This window comes from Panthera leo, chromosome A2 (genome assembly GCF_018350215.1).
Source record: "Panthera leo isolate Ple1 chromosome A2, P.leo_Ple1_pat1.1, whole genome shotgun sequence".
In the NCBI taxonomy this organism is placed as follows: domain Eukaryota; kingdom Metazoa; phylum Chordata; class Mammalia; order Carnivora; family Felidae; genus Panthera; species Panthera leo.
This window is the reverse complement of record NC_056680.1, coordinates 4,147,175-4,164,086: the sequence shown is the minus strand read 5'-3', so window position 1 is coordinate 4,164,086 and position 16,912 is coordinate 4,147,175. Positions and strand designations below refer to the sequence as shown.

Sequence of the window (16,912 nt, the reverse complement as noted above, 5' to 3'; positions counted from 1 at the left end):
CCCGACCCGTGTGCTTGCCCTAGGGGCTTGGGGTGGCCCGGCTGGTGCCAGAGCGAGGGGACCTGGGCTTCTGGTGCCTAGCGGCTCGTCAGAGCTTAACTCTGACCACAGGCATTGGTTCACCCCTTTGCTGTCTGGGCCCTGCCCGCTGAGTCCCCACCCTGGTGTGGGGATTGAGAGCCGACGCTTGGCCCTGGTGCTCTGTAGGCAGTGCTCCGGGCCCAGGAATGAGCCAGTGCTGATGGCCCGCCCAGGTTGGGGGCCTCAGTTCGCGGAGGGCTGAGCCCCTGGTGGGGCGGTCTGGAGGTGGGGACTCGGCAGAGTGAGCAGAATTCATCTGTCTCCGTGGCCGGGAGCTCGTGTGGCCGCCGAATCTCCGACTGGCTCAGCTCACTGATCGCCCCTGTCTAGTCTAGTCCTGGCCCTCCCTTGCCTGCTTTCCACCCTCAATCCCCCATGGTCTGGGGATTCCTGGGGACCGCAGGCTTCACGGTCATTGCAGTGGAGGGGGGCTCCCCGGCCCGCAGAGGTCCTGCCTTCCCAGCATCCCCTGCACCCCTGGGAAGCCTTTCTGCCCTGGATCAGCTGCCTGGTGACCTGAGTGTTCTTCCCCACCCGGCGGGACAAGAGGGTGGACCCTGAAAATACTCCCAGCCCCGAGGGCATCCCACCATGATGGCAGCAGGAGGAAACCTGTGCCCCAGACGGGCAATAGGCCGTGGGTTTGGGTGGGAGGCAGAGACTGGCCCGGGCTGCTCCTCCAGGAGCGGAGACCAGGCCTGGGTAATGGTGCCCTGAGCTGGGATGGGATCCCCCGTGCCTGAGAGTCGTGGGAGTTCTGTTGCTTGGTCTAGTGGTCGGGCTCCCCTAGGCCCATGAGCAAGGAGAGGACAGCGGTTACACGTGAGGAAAGCAGAGACCAGAAGCCACTTCGTTTTGCAGGCCCTTCGGGGACGAGAAGCTGGCGCAGGTCCACGGGAGGTGTGGGGAGGAGTGTGGTAGTGGATGGGTGGCCTGGCCTGGTGCGTTTGGGGAGGGAGAGCCCAAAGTGACCTGCCACTCTGCTTTCCAGGAACAGTGTAGGTGGGCCCCCCCCGTGGCCAGTGGGCCCCTCCCATCCTGCCTGGGCCGTGGCAGGGGTAGGAGCAAGTCTAGGGCAAGGGCAGGACGAGTGGGGCCGGGGAACATCCCTGATCCTTGGGACCTCCCAGGAGGGAGCAAGCCCAGGTTCAGAGGTGAGGCCGGTAACGCAACCTGGCCTGACCCCCCCATCCACGGAGCCCTTCTACAGGGAAGGAAGCAGATGGGGGGCCCATCGTACAGATGGAGAAACCTGCGTGCGTGGCCGGGTCCAAGCCCTGCTCCTTCCGCCTAGAGCCCAGGTAGTAGGTAGTTAGCTTACGCCCTCCCCTGGGCACAGGATTTCCAGTTGCCTCACTCCCATGACCCAATCCTGGGCCTTTGAAAACTGGAGGGTTTGTGGGGGCACCTGGGTGACGCCGTCGGTTAAGCGTCCAACTCTCGATTTCAACTCAGGTCACGATTTCGTGGTTCGTGAGTTCAAGCCCCACGTCGGGCTCTGCGCTGACAGAGTGGAGCCTGCTTGGGATGCTCACTCTCTCTCTTTGTCTGTCTCTGCCCCTCCCCTACTCTCTCAAAATAAACTTAAAAAAAAAAAAAAAAAAGGCCTTTGAAAACTGGAGGGTTTGTGCTCAGGGCACGCGAAGCTAGGGCTGTAGCACGTGTCACGTGAGGCTCCTTGCGTCCTCACGACCCTCCCGTTACCCTCACCACCATTTCACAAGGCGAGGCAGACCCGGAGGGAGAGAGGCCTGCCAGGGCCACCCTGCCGCGCTCTTGAACAACTCCCAGCGGAGCACATAGGAAGGGAAACCAGCCTTTGGAGGCAGGTCGTTAATGAGCCACCCTGGGAACGTGCTCGGCCCTTCCGGGGCCCCTCACCTCCATCCAGGCAGCTGAGTCCCGCAGGTCTATCGAGTTCTGGGCTTTGGGCAGCGTCTCTGCCGGCTGGCATCAGTAGGGCTGGTCACGGGAGCGACTGCCGTCCCTGCGGGGCGCGCCTGTGTCAGGTGGGGAGGGGGCCGTGAAGCGGGGGCTCCGAAAAGGCGGAGGTGGCCTGGCGCGGCCTGGGTGGGCAGGAAGGGCTTGAGGAAGCACCCGGCCACCCCCACGGCTGCGCACAGCCAGGCCCAGGGCAGCTGAGGAAACGGGCCGAGGCGGATGCACCTGTTAAGACAGCGCAGAGCAAGCGGGGCTGGGTCATCTGACGGAGGAGATCCGATACCCCCAGGGCGCCGCTCCGGCTGCTCGAGGCCCCCCAGGCTCCCAGCAGCCCCGTGGGGATGGCCCACAAGGTTCCCCAAGCCTGAGGTTTCCGTCTACCCTGTTGGCCCCCCGCCAGCTTTCCCTGCTTGCCTGGATGGCTCTTGTGTTCGGGGGCACGATGGGGGCCGTCCCCCGAAACAAGCTCTGGTGTGTACCCGCAGCCTGGGCCAGGGGTCAGCCGGCTGCTGGCCCCCTGCTCACACAGACCCAGCCACCAGCCTGCAGACTGGGGCGCCATTCGTGACTCCGCCATCCCCTCGTGCAGCCAGACCCAAACTCCTCTGTCCCCTTGTATCTGTCACCAGTGCCGAGACCACCTCCCTGGTCTTCCCACCTGCCCCTTCAATCTGTTTCCCAATGTCCCAAGATCGGGTCACTGCCCTACTCAGAAACCTTCTATGGCTCCCTGCTGCCCTCCCCTCAAGCCCAGACTCCTCAAAGGGCCGTTTCCTACAACACAGCTGGTTTTCACCACAGCCCTCCTGCCACCCTTCCTCCGGACTCCTACTCATCCTGCCCACATACAGCTCGGCCTCCGCCTACTCCGGGAAGTCTGCCCTGATCCCTCCTTCCCACCCCGGGGCTGAGTCTGGGCCTCGTGACCGCCCTGTGGGTGTCCCATCATGGCACTTACCGCTCCGGGGCCGCGTCTCCCCAGGTCAGCATCTCATGTGCTTGGGACCAGCCTGGGCACCGTAGGTGTCGAGCAGCACCCCCACCTCCCCCCCCTCAAATACCCGCAGACCCTGTCTCCTCAGTCCCGACAGCCACAGGCGTCTCCAGGTGCTGCCGGGTGTCTGCCCACTGGGGACGGTCATCCCAGCTAACAACCACGGCCTCGGGAGTTTGTAGCAGTCGCGTGTCCACTGTGACCAGCGACCACAGACTGAGGGGCTTGATGCAACCCATGTTGACCGCACCACAGATCAACACGAGTCTCGCTGGGCTACCATGCAGGTGTGGACGGGGCTGGCTCCTTCTGGGCGCTCCAGGGGGAGTGATCCATTTCCTGCCTTTTCGGCTTCTAGAGGCCACTGCACTCCTTGGGATGAGGGCCGCTTCGTCTCCAAAGCTGGCCGTGTCGTCTGCCGGGCTCCGGCTCCCCCACCTCCCCACTCCCCCGTGAGGATCCTGGTGGTGGCACTGGGCCCACCCGGGTAACCCCAGGGAATTCTCCGTCTCCCGGTCCTGAACTGAATCTCATCTGCAAAGCCCCTTGGCCACGTTAGGTGCCGTATGTCCAGGTTCCAGCGATTGGCGTGGGGTCGTCTGCAGCCCCTCTGGAGAGGGGGTTCGTCTGGCCCCCCACATCTGAGGGCTTGATCTCATGTCTGTCTCCCCCTAGCTGTGGGTTGTGGGGGGACAGGAGCCCAGGCTGCCCCAATGGTTGGGCATCCCCAGGCCCGAAACAGGGCCAGACCCTACTTGGACATGTCAAAGATGGGAGCCCAGAGGGGCAACCAGCCTTGGTTGGTTCCCACAGACCAAGCGGCAGCAGGCCTCCCTCGCGCTACCGGTGTCCTACGCGGGTGGGTTGGACCTCCCATCCCAACCGGGTGGGTTGCATTCCCCCCCCCCCGGGATGCAGTTCCACTCAGGAGATCCTAGGGGGTCAAAGCCACAGGGACAGGAGGTAGAAGGTGGGTGCTGGGGAGCAGCGTATAAGGGTTTGTGTTTGGGAAGATAGAAGGTTCTGTGGATGGAGGTCAGTGGTGGTGGCACAACGGTGTGCCTACGCTATTGCCACGGGCCTGTCTACTTAAAAATGGTTAAAATGGTAAATTTCATGGGATGTGTCTTTCACCCGATTAAAAGAAAAGCACAGCGGCCTGTTGAGCCAGGGGTGGGAGGCAGGGTGCGGGGGACAGAAAGCTCTGGCGTAAATCAGAGGCCCCGGAGGAAGAGGGACAAAACGGCGCAGGCTCAGCAGGCGGCAGGTAAGCGCCACCAGCAGACTGCTTCCGGAAACCTTAACGGTCCCTTTATTTTTTTATTTTTATTTTTTTTTTAATTTTTTTTTTTTTCAACGTTTTTTTTAATTTATTTTTGGGACAGAGAGAGACAGAGCATGAACGGGGGAGGGGCAGAGAGAGAGGGAGACACAGAATCGGAAACAGGCTCCAGGCTCCGAGCCATCAGCCCAGAGCCTGACGCGGGGCTCGAACTCACGGACCGCGAGATCGTGACCTGGCTGAAGTCGGACGCTTAACCGACTGCGCCACCCAGGCGCCCCTTAACGGTCCCTTTAAATAAAGCTGCCCCCGTCCGTCCTCCTCCCTCCTTCCCCGAAGGAAGAACCATGACTAAGTAAGCAATGCCGAGTATGATTCAACTTACAAAAACACGTGAAATGAAGAGAGACGACGCTTTAAATAAAGGGTATGTGAACAGAAACACATTTATTACAAAAAAACAAAAACCAAAAAAAAAAAAAACACAAAAAAACATTCACATTGTATTGAGCTACAATATGGCAGCAGATAAAAAAAATTATTGTACACAGTTTAAGAGAAACTCCTAACAGAACATACTCTTGTTGCCACGTGACAGAACACAGGAATCCAAGCGCTTAGTAGCGGCGAGTGAAGCGGGTGTCGTTGGGGCGGCTCCCCCGGTTCTGGCCTCCGAATCCACCCTGCATTCCGCCGCGTGGGATCACGTGGCCCCGCGAGGCCCCGCCTGGGGCGAAGCTGCCGCGCCTACGACACGACACACACGGTTCCCGTGTCGTTCCCGGGTCCGAGGGGCCCGCCCCACACGCCCCCGTGTTCCGGGAGCAGCGCCTCCGGCGGGCAGAGGGAGGAGGTGGGTGGGGCGCCTCCCGGACTATTTGCACCCCGGTGGCCCAGGCGGGCCACCGTGCAGAGGGGAGAGGGCTGAGCTGGACGGGCGGCACAACACCTTACCCTGACATCCCTCCCCGGTTCATCATGTGACCTGGCCCAGAGTGCCCGGACATACTCCTTTCGCCACCTGCGAGACGAGAGGTGCCGGTCACACGGTGCCTCTGCGCACCGTGGAGCGCACGTGGAGCGCAGAGGACACCGACGCGGGGCTCCCGTGACTCCAGTACCCTTCCTGAGCCACCCAGTGGACCCAGACCCCGCAGGCCCCCGCGGATCCACACGCCGGCCGTCCTTGCCGAGCAGCGGCAGAGAGGAGCTACCTGTGCCCACGTCGTCTTCCCGTGCCGGATGGCTTCTGTCCATCCCCCCTCCCTCCCCACATCCAGCCAGTAATGAGCAGGACCCCAAGGAGGGACAGCAGAGGAAGCCGTTCCCGCCCTCGAGAAGCAGGGAGACGAGCAAAGACGGGCGTAAAGCAGGCGGAGCCTGAGCCTTCCGGGTGCTCCCCCACGAAGACAGACACGTCCCCGGCTGAGAGCCAGTCCTCACCTTGCCACCTCTTGTGGTCCCTGTCTACCATGCCTCCGTCAGCAGCACCCTGCCACGCACGGTCATCCTCTATTCTTCGGCCGTGGTCCCCCCAGTCACGTCTGCCCCTTAGGAAAAGATGCCTCTGATTTGGAGTGCCCCCCCTGCGCCTTTCAGAATAGCAGGCGCCGCGGGTTCCGGAAGGTGGGTTTCGCGTTCTGTGTTCCCGGTCCCCATCCTCTCTCCCTGAGCCGGGGCTCCTCAGGAACACACACCGATCCTGCCAGGGGCGTGTGAGGCCCCAGCAGGTGCCGTGGGGGGTGGGACACAAACCTGGGTGGAGGAGGCAGCCCCCGGCCCTCGCTCATCCTCTTGTCAGAGCCGTATCCCCAGCCGTCCCGGGAGTCCCGCCCATGGCGCTCTGGTCCCCCGTGGCGTTCAGGGTAATGCTGGACGTGAAAGAGCCAGAACAGAAAGAAGGCTTCGGTATCAAGCTTGGATCCCAAGGCCTTGGGACCAACAAGCTGATAATGACGACGACAGTGACAGTAACTCAGAAGTACTGGCGAGCATTCTACACACGGTCGTGTGCCACAGAGGCCGTTTCGGCTTGCTCAACAGCCACATCCTCAAAGTCCGTTCGCGGACAAGTGAGGAAAACTGAAGAATGTGAACAACGGAGAAAGAAACCGAGGGATGAGATCTACCCTAATCCAGAAGGAGAGACTTCAGGCACCGAAGGAGAGAAGGCGCTGGGGCCTCGTGGCCACCCTGCGCCAGGAACAGACAGACAAGCAGCGCGCCCGGGCCCGGTGCTCTAGCCCCTAGGAACCTCCAGGACAAAATGGCCACTAGGGATCCTTTCACACGCACCCCAGACCCGGTGCCTCACCGGACCGACCACCAGCCACTTGTGGCGTGGTCCGTGGAACCTGCTGGCCTGGCCCTGTTCTATGAGCCATCGGAAGGACGGAAGGGAGAGCCCTTCTAGGAGTGGCGGGTTCTCGTTCTAGGAAATGCTGTTCTCAACAAACGCTCACCACTGGCCCTTCACCCGAAGCCTGCCCTGCTTGCCGGAAGGGCACCCCAAGCTTTAGGGAGCTGGTGAGGCGGCTTCGGCCCCACTGTTGCTCTCGTGATCCCACAAACCCAACCTGTAGCCCTGTGGTCTTTTGCTCCAAGATCGCATTCTAAGTGAGAAAAGCCTAGAAAGGAGTCCTGGTAATGAAGCCTCTTGGACGGATGCTCCGGCTGCCCCGTGGCCGCACGCGTCGTGCTTCCGCGCCTGCTAGGCCAGGAGCTCGCCGGGGCCGGGGCCAGCCTGCCACACGGGAGCCCTGGCCACGTGTGCTTCCGCCTCCTGCCTCCACGGGCCTCGCATTCCCAAACGTGTGCGGACACCTCCCTCGACCAAAGTGGGGGAGGTGGGGCTCAACTGTACCAGATGGACAAACACAGCACTGTTCCTTCCAGGCACAAAGCCAAAGCCGAAGTGTCCGGGCAGGACAACAGCTGCTTCAATGAGACCCTGAAGCCCCACTTCCATAAGGAACCTGCAGGACACACCAGCTTGTAAAAAAACAAAACAAAAAAAAAAACCACAACAGCTCACGATCCAGACCACTTCCTTTCGACAAACGGAAATATCTACGAACAAGCAAGCTTTTCTCGGCAGCCTTCCGAAGACACCGAACCGACAGAGAACACTTTGCACAAAGCCGATCTCTAGCTCTGCCCGGTTTTTCACAGGGTAGCCACACTCTCCTGCCCACCGACCAGCTGGTGTAACGGCTCAGCAAGACCCCGAGAGCCTGTGCTGGTGTCCCCTTCTGTGTCCCATGTCACTGCCTGCATCCAGGGCAGCACCAGGGTTACTAAGGACAGCACACACAAGAGAAAACATCCTTTCAGGTTTGGGAGCGCTTCAGCCCATAGCGGCAGGAGAGAGCAGCCAGGGATTAGCAGCTGCGTGTCAGGAGCCGGGCCAACCGGTGTAGACATGGCTGTCAACCCATTTAGCCCCCACACCCTGAGCAGCGGGGAGTGAGCACCCTCACTTCAGAGTTGGGAGACAAGTGCTCAGCACAGTGCTGACACCAGAATGCGACTCTGGTTCTGGTTCCGGAGCCTGGACATTTAACCACCGAGCCCCACTTCACCAAAGAGAACCGCCAAGAGCGGGTGTAGATTCAGTTGCTCTTCAGATTCACCTCCAAGAAGAGGAAAAAGAGGCACGCGACGACCGCTCCGGAGGTAGCAGGGGACCCGCTGGGTACGGCCAGGACTACGCAGTCCCCAGCCACGCCCTCAGGAAGCGAGGAAGGAGGGCAGACAGAGCCGCGCTCCAGCAGGGAAAGGAAACTCACGGGCAGCAATTGTGCCCCCACGCCGCCCTGACCACAACCTTCCGGAATTCCTCCCCGCACCCCCCGATATTTCAAGTAAACCCACTAAAGAGCGCCATGTGGAGAAGTTCTTAATCTAAACGTTCGACAAGTAAAAGAAGAAACTCCAGCATATTTTCTAACCTGTGAGTCCTGCAAAGCACGGGCCCCTGGCCTCTCATGGGCTGAGCTGTGCAGACGGTGACGATGGAGCCCTTGAGACTCACCCAAGGCTCCTTAGCCATTGATACAGATACGGCATTTAGCTACTTCGCTATTCAGAAGTGAACAGAACCTCAGCTGAGGAGGGAGACGGCATGGAGAGAGAATCGATTCCACGGCAAAATCCGTGGCTGCAACTCAAGTTTCTGACTCACCTGTCCTTCTCTTTCTCCCATCATGGATCTTGAACCTTCTCTCCTGAAAAAGGAAATTTAAATGAAAACATAAGAAGAGAAGATAGGTCGGCTAGACAACCCCCCCCCCCCCCATAGAAAACATTTCCCAAACCGAACCCAGGTTATTCATAGCCTGAAGGTCTCAAAGCCTGGAAGGGCCAACCCTAGTCCTTCATCATTCAGAACGAGAGGAAAAGAGAACTTGTACAAATGGGCAGGGTCATTGGGAGCCTGGCTGACCTGTCGACAGAGTGGTCAGGGTAGCGGCCCCGGTCCCTGTGGTCAAAGTCATGGAAACGGTCCTGGCGGTTGAAATCAGAATGGTAGCGCTCATCCAGAGCGGCCCGCTTTGCTTCCGGCCAGTAGGCATCGTCTCGCCTGGAGGGGGAATAAAGAAGTGATATAATTTCTCCTTCGAGTTCATAACCTTTGCGGAGCTGGTGAACCGAACCCTCAAACTGTCCCTGGCTCCTGTCATTCCACAGAATGAGAATTAACTTTTTCGTCTTTGCTACACAAGCTGAGAGGGGCCAGTAGGGTGATGTGGGATCCGACTGAAGGACCCCCTTCTATTCTATCCAACAAGCCTCACTTGACCCTAAAGAGAAGAGCTTTGGTTTCCCTAACAGGAGGGGACGTGGGCACACCTGCACACCCGCAGGTCGCCTCCGGGAACAGCACGTGGCCTCAATCTATCAGGACAGCAAGCGAGAGTGGTGACCCCCAGCTCTCCTCAGTGCACTACCTCTTTTCCTCCAACGTGAACTTAACCCAGCAAAGACACCAGTGGGGGGACGTTGAGAGGCACCTGAAATATACTGTTGCAAAAACATGCATGACCGTAACGGACTCCCAGCAGCGGTGTTTTGCACAAAGGCATCAAAAATCCTCAAAGAGCTTGAAGGCCCTCGAAAGAAGTCCTGCTGGATATTACACGCAATCCACGCAATATCCACACGGTAGAGGGAGGAATACAAAACGTGGTTCTTCCCGAGTGGCGATGCGTGCAGAAAAGCTGGTCATATCAGTGCTGGGATTACCACCCTGGACTCCCACCAGCAAGGACTAAAACCGGGCCCGTTTTTCACTGGGGCTAGCGTTGGAGCATGCCCAAGTCATGTCGGTATGTCCAGGGAATTAAAGTTAGTATTACTGGAAACGAGCCACAACAAAGGGCTACGATGACAAAGCCTACACGGAGGCCTGAAGAAGTTTCTTCCGGGCGCGGGTCACCCCCCTCCGCACCTGACTCGCATGTGGCCCCGGGCTGAAGAACTCCCTTCCCTCGGGGGTTCTGTGCTAGGACTTGAACGTGAGGCTTTCTTAGGCGCTGCTCTACCCACTTCCCCACTGACCCCTAACGATCTCAGGTGCCCGACGAACAGCACGACGTCAAATCGAGCCGTAGCCCGTACGCGTGCGGCCTCTGAAACGAGAATCTCGCGGAAGCGCGACGTGGGGGACCCTCGCCCGATCCTAAAGGCCACAGGCCGCCTCGGGGCGGCGGCTAAGGGCAGCTAGGCTCACCGGCCGTCCACGTCGTAGGGCCTCCGCACCGCGGGCCGCCGCTCCTGCTCGTAGCGCAGCTCCTGCTGGCGCCGCAGCTCCTCGCGCTCGCGGTGGATGCGCTCCTGCTCCCGCCGGCGCTCGTGCTCCACGTGCATGCGCTCGCGCTCCAGCCGCTCCCGCTCCATGCGCTCGCGCTCCAGGCGGTGGCGGTGGAAGGCCAGCCTCTCGCGGGCGATCTCCAGCCGCTCGCGCTCCTCGCGCTCCCACTGCGCCTGCATGCGCTGCTCCCACTCGCTGCGCTCGCGCACCCTGCGGGAGAGCGGCTGCTGGGGGGGCCGCGGTGCCGGAGGCGTCACCCGGCCCGGCCACGGCTCCCGCCCGCCCGGAGCGCGGACCGGCCCCCGGGAGCCCGGCCAGGGCATCGGTGCGGGGGCGGCAGCCCCGGGGTGCCGGCACGGGCTCCGCCGCCGGCTCGGTGCCCCCCAGTTCGGTCCCCGAGCGGCGGGAATCAGAGCAGAGAGGCACGGGCACATAGGGGCTCCGCCAGGATAGGAGCTGAACCTCACTTCCCGAAACCTCGTCTGCAGATCAAGCATCTGATTCCACGAAACAGTCCATTAAAAAGAAGAAACAGAACACACTTGCCACGGGAAATTAAGTCTCGGTCAGGACCTCTTGTCCCTAAATGAGCTTCAGTCACCCCGGGACGGGGCGAGTGCACTAGAATTGAAATCCTGACGATGTTTGTAGACTCAGATGAGTTTACCGACAGGCAGCCCGTGGTGGCCGAGCGAAGGGCCGGGGAGCCCGCCCAGCCCGAGGGCGCGGCCAGCTCTGCTCTTGTTAGGGACGCCGGCTACACCCCAGCGCATTTCCTGCCAGTCCCTGTACGTGTGACACGGAAGACAGTGGCCACGTTGTCCCCATTCCACCCGTTGCTACGCCTTTACAGACACCTACTTATACCGGCAGGAACGCATACTCTTGCCTCACTGCCGGGTTTTGGACGAGAATGGCTACAGCCTCCTTGATTAATGCGACATGTCCAGGCCCTCCCACATCCACCTTTACAGGTCGAGGGCAAGGGTTCAGGAAAGGCCCCGTGGAGCGGACAGGCCACGGTTTATACAAGCAGCACCCAGAGGCAGACCTTTTGATGGTCTCCTTTCACAAGCTCACAATCGGAGGCTTTCTCATGCACAAGTTCCTCTAGGGCAGGTCTGGAGAAGTGGCACTTCTAGGTCTGGGGCACCAGACTCAGCCGCGCGGGCCTCCGCGGAATCCCTCTCCAGGGGCCGCGCCCCCGTCCCCCACACTGGAATACGCACACAGTGCACCCAACCAAACCGGCAGAAGCAAAAACTGGTCTCGCGGCTCTTTTCACGCGCACTCCCGGTGCCCAGTGAAGCCTCCCTTCGTCCTGAGTCCTGCGGCACCTGACCCGTCCCTTCTGTCAACTCGCTCCTGTCCGTTTCCTAGCAGGGTTTTTTTTGCCTCCTTGCATTTACTTCACATCACGTTTATTCCCATCCCTCGTGGATCTTTCACGTACAGACAGAAGTTACATTTCCTCTCGGCCAACCTCTCCTTCCGGCCCCCGACTCTTGAACACACCAACTTCCGCTGTATACGGGTGTTGTCAGCTTTCATGTTTGTGTTCTGTCACCAGCTGACGGGGACTGTTTTGCCACTGACGGGAGCTGCAGACCCAGAGGGCCGACCGAAGGAATAGCCAAGGGACTTGAAGCTATTAAAGGATGGGAGAGCCCATCCTTTTGTCCCTGGTGAGAAACGTCACTACTGACATATGAAGTCCCCACATGCGCATGGGTCAGCTCTGTGGCCCTACGTCACTTCAACACAAGGGCCCTTTGTCCGGCGCCCGTCCCTGCGCAGCAGGAAGCTGTGAGTGCACGCACCCCAGAAAGGCCGTGCCTCGCCCCCTCTACTCATTCTTACTCTGCCAGTTTTACGAGCGCTGTTTATTTTTTCAACTATAGTTTAAGAATTGTTTCTTTGTAGGAAAACTGTCATACGGTGTGTTCAGTACTGCTTGTGTTTAGTTTTTAAAATTTCTGGAGACTTTTTCTTTAGCTATTTTAAGGATGGGGACATCTCTGCTCTCTCCCTGCGTGTGTCCCACTGTTTCTCTCCCTTCCGACCGCTCTGGGGGCACACCGGGTGTGTGAACCAGCACTGCTAGGCATTTCAACTCCCTGCCGTTACCTCCCAGAATCATCAAGAGATGGGCCTATCTGCATGAGAAGATCATTTGAAAATAACCGCAGGATGAAAGAGCACAGCAAGTCTACTGAAGGCCAAAGGAGCAACTAGGTTTAAAGCAATATCCCACCCACAGGGGGCTCTGAAAATATGCCCCCATGACATGGTCTGACTAGTCCAGAGACAGAAGCAAACCAGGTAACACTGCTGGACACGGACTCACCTCCGGGACTCAGAGTCTCTCGACTTCCGAGGCTCTTTGACTTTATCAAAAGACACAACAGACCGCTTCTCTCTGCTGGCCGATTTGCGATCCTGGCTCTTAGAAACCTGGTTCACCAAAAAATATGCACAAGTTAAGGTAGAAATGACAACAGGAAGGATCAGGCAAGTCCACATCCAAGCATCCAACACGAAAATTGGAAATGAACGTTAACATTTAATGGGACAACCAGTTAACAGGGTGTTCCCTCCTAAGAAACTTCATGTTTTCCTGACCATACTTAAAAATCAAAACGTCATCACCATGCCAAAATATCCAACGAGAATTTTCAACAGGGTCAAAATAGAAATATTATCTCCCTAAACCTTTTTATATGATGAAAACCAATTTTTTAAAAAACGTATTTACTTATTTTAAGAAAGAGGGAATGAAAGCAGGGGACGGGCAGAGAGAGAGAGGGAGACAGAAAATCCCAAACAGGGGCTCGATTTCACAAACCATGAGGTCATGACCTGAGCCAAAACCAAGAGTCAGACGCTCAACCAACTAAGCCACCCAGGTGCCCCAAAACCAATTTTTTTAATACTTGGTCTTCTGCATCTAAAATAAACTCCTTGGAGGGATGCCTGGGTGGCTCAGTCGGCTGAGCGTCCGACTTCGGCTCAGGTCATGATCTCACGGTCTGTGAGTTCGAGCCCCGCGTCGGGTTCTGTGCTGACAGCTCAGAGCCTGGAGCCTGCTTCAGATTCTGTGTCTCCTTCTCTCTCTGACCCTCCCCCATTCATGCTCTATCAAAAATAAGTAAACGTTAAAAAAAAAATTAAAATAAACTCCTTGGAGCGCCTGGGTGGCTCAGTCGGTTAAGCGTCCGACTTCAGCTCAGGTCATGATCTCACGGTTCATGGGTTAGAGCCCCGCGTTGGGCCCTGTGCTGACAGCTCGGAGCCTGGAGCTGCTCTGGATTCTGTGTCTCCCTCTCTCTCTGCCCCTCCCCAGCTTGCACTCGGTTTCTCTCTCTCTCTCTCTCAAAAATAAATAAAACATTGAAAAAATAACATAACATAAACTAAACTCCTTACTCTCAACTCTTTACTCCTGTTCTTTTCCTTCCTAACTAAACATGCTGTGAGTGCCCAACCATGGCTACCTCTAGTATAGCAGAGGATTCCTGATTTGTGTGACTGCGTTATCTTTACGAGATCTACCCATCTTAGCCCTGGGACTCATACTTCCATTTTGCCATTTTCCACTCATTTTACATAAAATAACCGTAAAAGTGGTCACATGTATTATAACATGTGCACAAACAAGCATGCTGGAAGTTTGCAGAACTGGAACACTGGCTTGCAACAGCTAAAACGATTTGCCATCTCGCAGCACAGGGTACCATGGCAGGCCCGAGGCTGGCGCCTGGGAACCTGGCATTCAGAGTGTCTCCAGCTGACAGTCCCAGGGTGGTCACTGTGCCTAGACTGTGCCCACTGTGGTTTCTGCTCAACACCTGCTTTCCTCTTCGAAGTCACGAATTTTGGTATATATCTAGCAGAACGTCTAGGTAACCAGCCCCCAAATAACAACCTTGGGTGCTGACACTAACAGGCTAACGGGCTTCCCTGGGCAAGAGCACAGGCCACACGAAGGGGAGAGCACGAGGGAGCCTGCACAAGTCCTCTCCGGACTCTGTCTGTGTCTTTTCCCCCATGACTGGGCTGTGTATCCTTACCGCACCACTGTAGGCAATCTTAGCTGTGAGGACCATCACAGGCCAAGCCCCGTGGTCCTGAGGGTGAATGGTGAACGTGGGTGGTCTTGAGGACCCTGGCCCCATATCTATCCAAGTTGCAAGACCCAAAAATTGAAGTTAGGGACACTGACAGCTGCCTAAGCCCTCACAGCAGGCAGAGTGAAATGGTAAGGACCCAAGACAGGTACTTTGTGAATTGTGTTCTCCGGGGCATCTGCGTGGAGAAAGAATACGGGACCGAGCCCAAGTGGAGATCCAACTCAGAAGGGCATGAAACCCCAGCTGGGTTACGTAGGAGTTTAGGAATGTGTGATGGAGAGCTGCCACCACTTTCAAGGGAAACCATGAAAATGGCCAGCTACATGTGGATTCGGGTGGGGGAAGCCAACTATTCCCATGTTTTAATTTTATAAGACAGTGCTCTAACTCTAAAGTCATGGCGCCTTCACATTTGAACTTTAAAATTAGCTTTAGGTAGTAAGAAAACAAAAATTCTCATCAGAACAAAGTTATGCGCAAACAAAAGCTTTTAAACTCTTTCCGTTTTGGGGGGGCAACTGGGTGGATCAGTCACCGGAAATCAAGCGTCCGACTCTTGATTTTCACTCAGGTTACGATCTCATGTTTTGCAAGTTCGAGCCCTGTGTCAGGCTCTGTGATGACAGGACGGAGTGTGCTTGTGATTCTCTGTCTCTCCCCTGCTCTCACTCTCTCAACATAAACTTTAAGAATAAAAAAATAAAAAAATAAATAAGTGAAATAAGAGAAACACTAAATACCCTAGTTAGAAAATTGATACTCACTCTCTCTTTGGATCCTGAAGTCTTGACACTAATAACAGGCACCCCTTTAGATTTATCCATCACTACGGTCCGCTCGGTTCCTCGACTTCCTACAGAAGAAAGGAGTTGTGTAATGGAAGAAACAGAAAACTCCCAGATTCGAAAAAAAGGATTTCTCTCTATGGAAAAGAAATCTAGTATGCACTGCTAACAGCAAACCGCAAACCACACCAGCCAGGAACAGAGCATAGGGTGGCATCACCAGTGACAGTACCTGATTTTGTGGTTCGAGATCGCTCTGAGGGGCCAGGTTTCTGATCATCTTGATCTTTACTCTTTTCTCCGCTTACATCTTCACCCTTCTTAGTGTCCTCTTTTCTATCAGCTTTATCTTCCCTCTTGAGGTTCGCAGATCTATAAATGACATCCCAGAACAGACGCACGTTACGTCCAACATTTAGGCAGCAAAGCAGCCACGACGAGACTCTTGCCGTGAGCGCCACGTGACCAGGAGGCTGCCTGGGCGTCAGCGGGACGAGGCCCGACAAGGAGAGCCGCCTGCTCTCCCCAAGCACCCTTGGAAGAGGGGCTGAAGGAAGGAATCCTCTCAGGGAGCTACTGAAGGTGAACCCCCTCCACCAAAGGTTCGTATAAACTAAAGGGGGGGGGAGGCCTTGCGGTCTCCCTGTCTGTGGAAAACGTGCAGGATGCGAAACGTAGAAAGGCCATCTTGTCCACAGTTCCCTCAGAGAAGAGCGGTACCTGTCACTGGTGCTGGACTTCTCCTTCTTCCCCTCACCCTCTCTCTTCTCAGAAGTTTTCTTCCCAGTTGGTTCATTTTTCGCCTGAGAAAAAGAATCAAGTGCAAGTATTACCTTATTTCCTAAAAGGGTCACATCCCGGTAAGAAAACCGGAGATCACTTACTTTTTCCACGGAGATCATCTTCCCGTGGAGCTCTGTTTTGTGCAGGTGGTTAATGCATTTTGTGGCCTCTTCTGCTGTGGACATTGTAACAAAGCCATAGCAGCGAGCTCCAGGACTCCGGGCATTTGTCACAACCTTAGCGCCCACCACCTCAAAGGAAAGCACACGAACGGGACTCAGACACAAAGCCCCCACTCACAGACCCCCGACACCCGCCGCGTGAAACGCACAGGACATCCCCGTTCGCGCTGCTTTCCTCTGATGCAGGAGTCCCGGCACCTGCCCTGGAATGAGGACTGTGGGCGACGCCCCATCACCCAGTGCCTGACAAGTGGCACATGACAACCAGGGAGGATGACGCTACTGCCTCACTGGGACGACTCTGCGGATCTGCCCCACTTCCGGCCGTTCGCTCTGGGGATCAGACCTCCGCCGTCATTCCGTTAGCCGTGTGGGCAGTGAAGCGGGAAGACAGATGTGCACGTGGAGACTGACGTAAGGACGCTAAACCCATCTTACTCCGAGCGATGACAAAATTCGGTAGGAGAGGTTTCTGGCACCAGAGGCACATCTTTGCACACTACTTACTTCTCCCAGTGACCCTGGCAAGTTAAGGTCAGGCACTCTGGCTCAGGGGACGTCCCACATAAGCCAGGATTCACCCTCATTATGCCACACGGACACTCAGACCCAAGAGAGTTTCCGAGTGGGCTGTCCCTACTCAAGGGCATTAAGCTGAGAACGAACCCAAGACACTGCAGGCTCCAAGGTGACATGTCCCTGCTGAGAGTACCCATCTGGGCCACAGGGGAATCGTGAAAGAGGCCCACCACGCATTACCGAGGCCCAGGGAATCATTAGTTATTTCTACAACCCCATCGTATTTAATTTCACTCTTTTTGGTTCCCAGACATCGATAACCAAAGCAAATACTATTGGTTTTCTCCGCTATAAATTGTTGAATCCTTACTATAAACAGAGGCCTGTGCTTAAGTCTCACTTT

General features: G+C 56.8%; 1 protein-coding gene across 2 annotated transcripts in view; it reads right to left on the bottom strand.

Annotated features, from left to right (window-relative positions):
* Nucleotides 1-4,719: 4,719 nt before the first annotated feature.
* The window catches only part of SAFB (scaffold attachment factor B), a 36,414-nt gene continuing 24,221 nt past the window's right edge, over nucleotides 4,720-16,912 (bottom strand). The window contains exons 10-21 of one of the 2 annotated variants that reach the window (XM_042928118.1): nucleotides 15,910-16,059; nucleotides 15,746-15,828; nucleotides 15,258-15,397; nucleotides 15,005-15,093; nucleotides 12,458-12,564; nucleotides 10,030-10,320; nucleotides 8,743-8,880; nucleotides 8,482-8,524; nucleotides 6,054-6,169; nucleotides 5,742-5,848; nucleotides 5,253-5,319; nucleotides 4,720-5,045 (exon numbers count right to left, since the gene is read on the bottom strand). In XM_042928118.1, the coding sequence (XP_042784052.1) occupies nucleotides 4,916-5,045; nucleotides 5,253-5,319; nucleotides 5,742-5,848; nucleotides 6,054-6,169; nucleotides 8,482-8,524; nucleotides 8,743-8,880; nucleotides 10,030-10,320; nucleotides 12,458-12,564; nucleotides 15,005-15,093; nucleotides 15,258-15,397; nucleotides 15,746-15,828; nucleotides 15,910-16,059 (1,461 nt within the window). In that variant the 3' untranslated portion in view covers nucleotides 4,720-4,915. The remainder of the gene's footprint in view (nucleotides 5,046-5,252; nucleotides 5,320-5,741; nucleotides 5,849-6,053; nucleotides 6,170-8,481; nucleotides 8,525-8,742; nucleotides 8,881-10,029; nucleotides 10,321-12,457; nucleotides 12,565-15,004; nucleotides 15,094-15,257; nucleotides 15,398-15,745; nucleotides 15,829-15,909; nucleotides 16,060-16,912) is intronic. The other variant, XM_042928119.1, reaches the window with a different exon arrangement.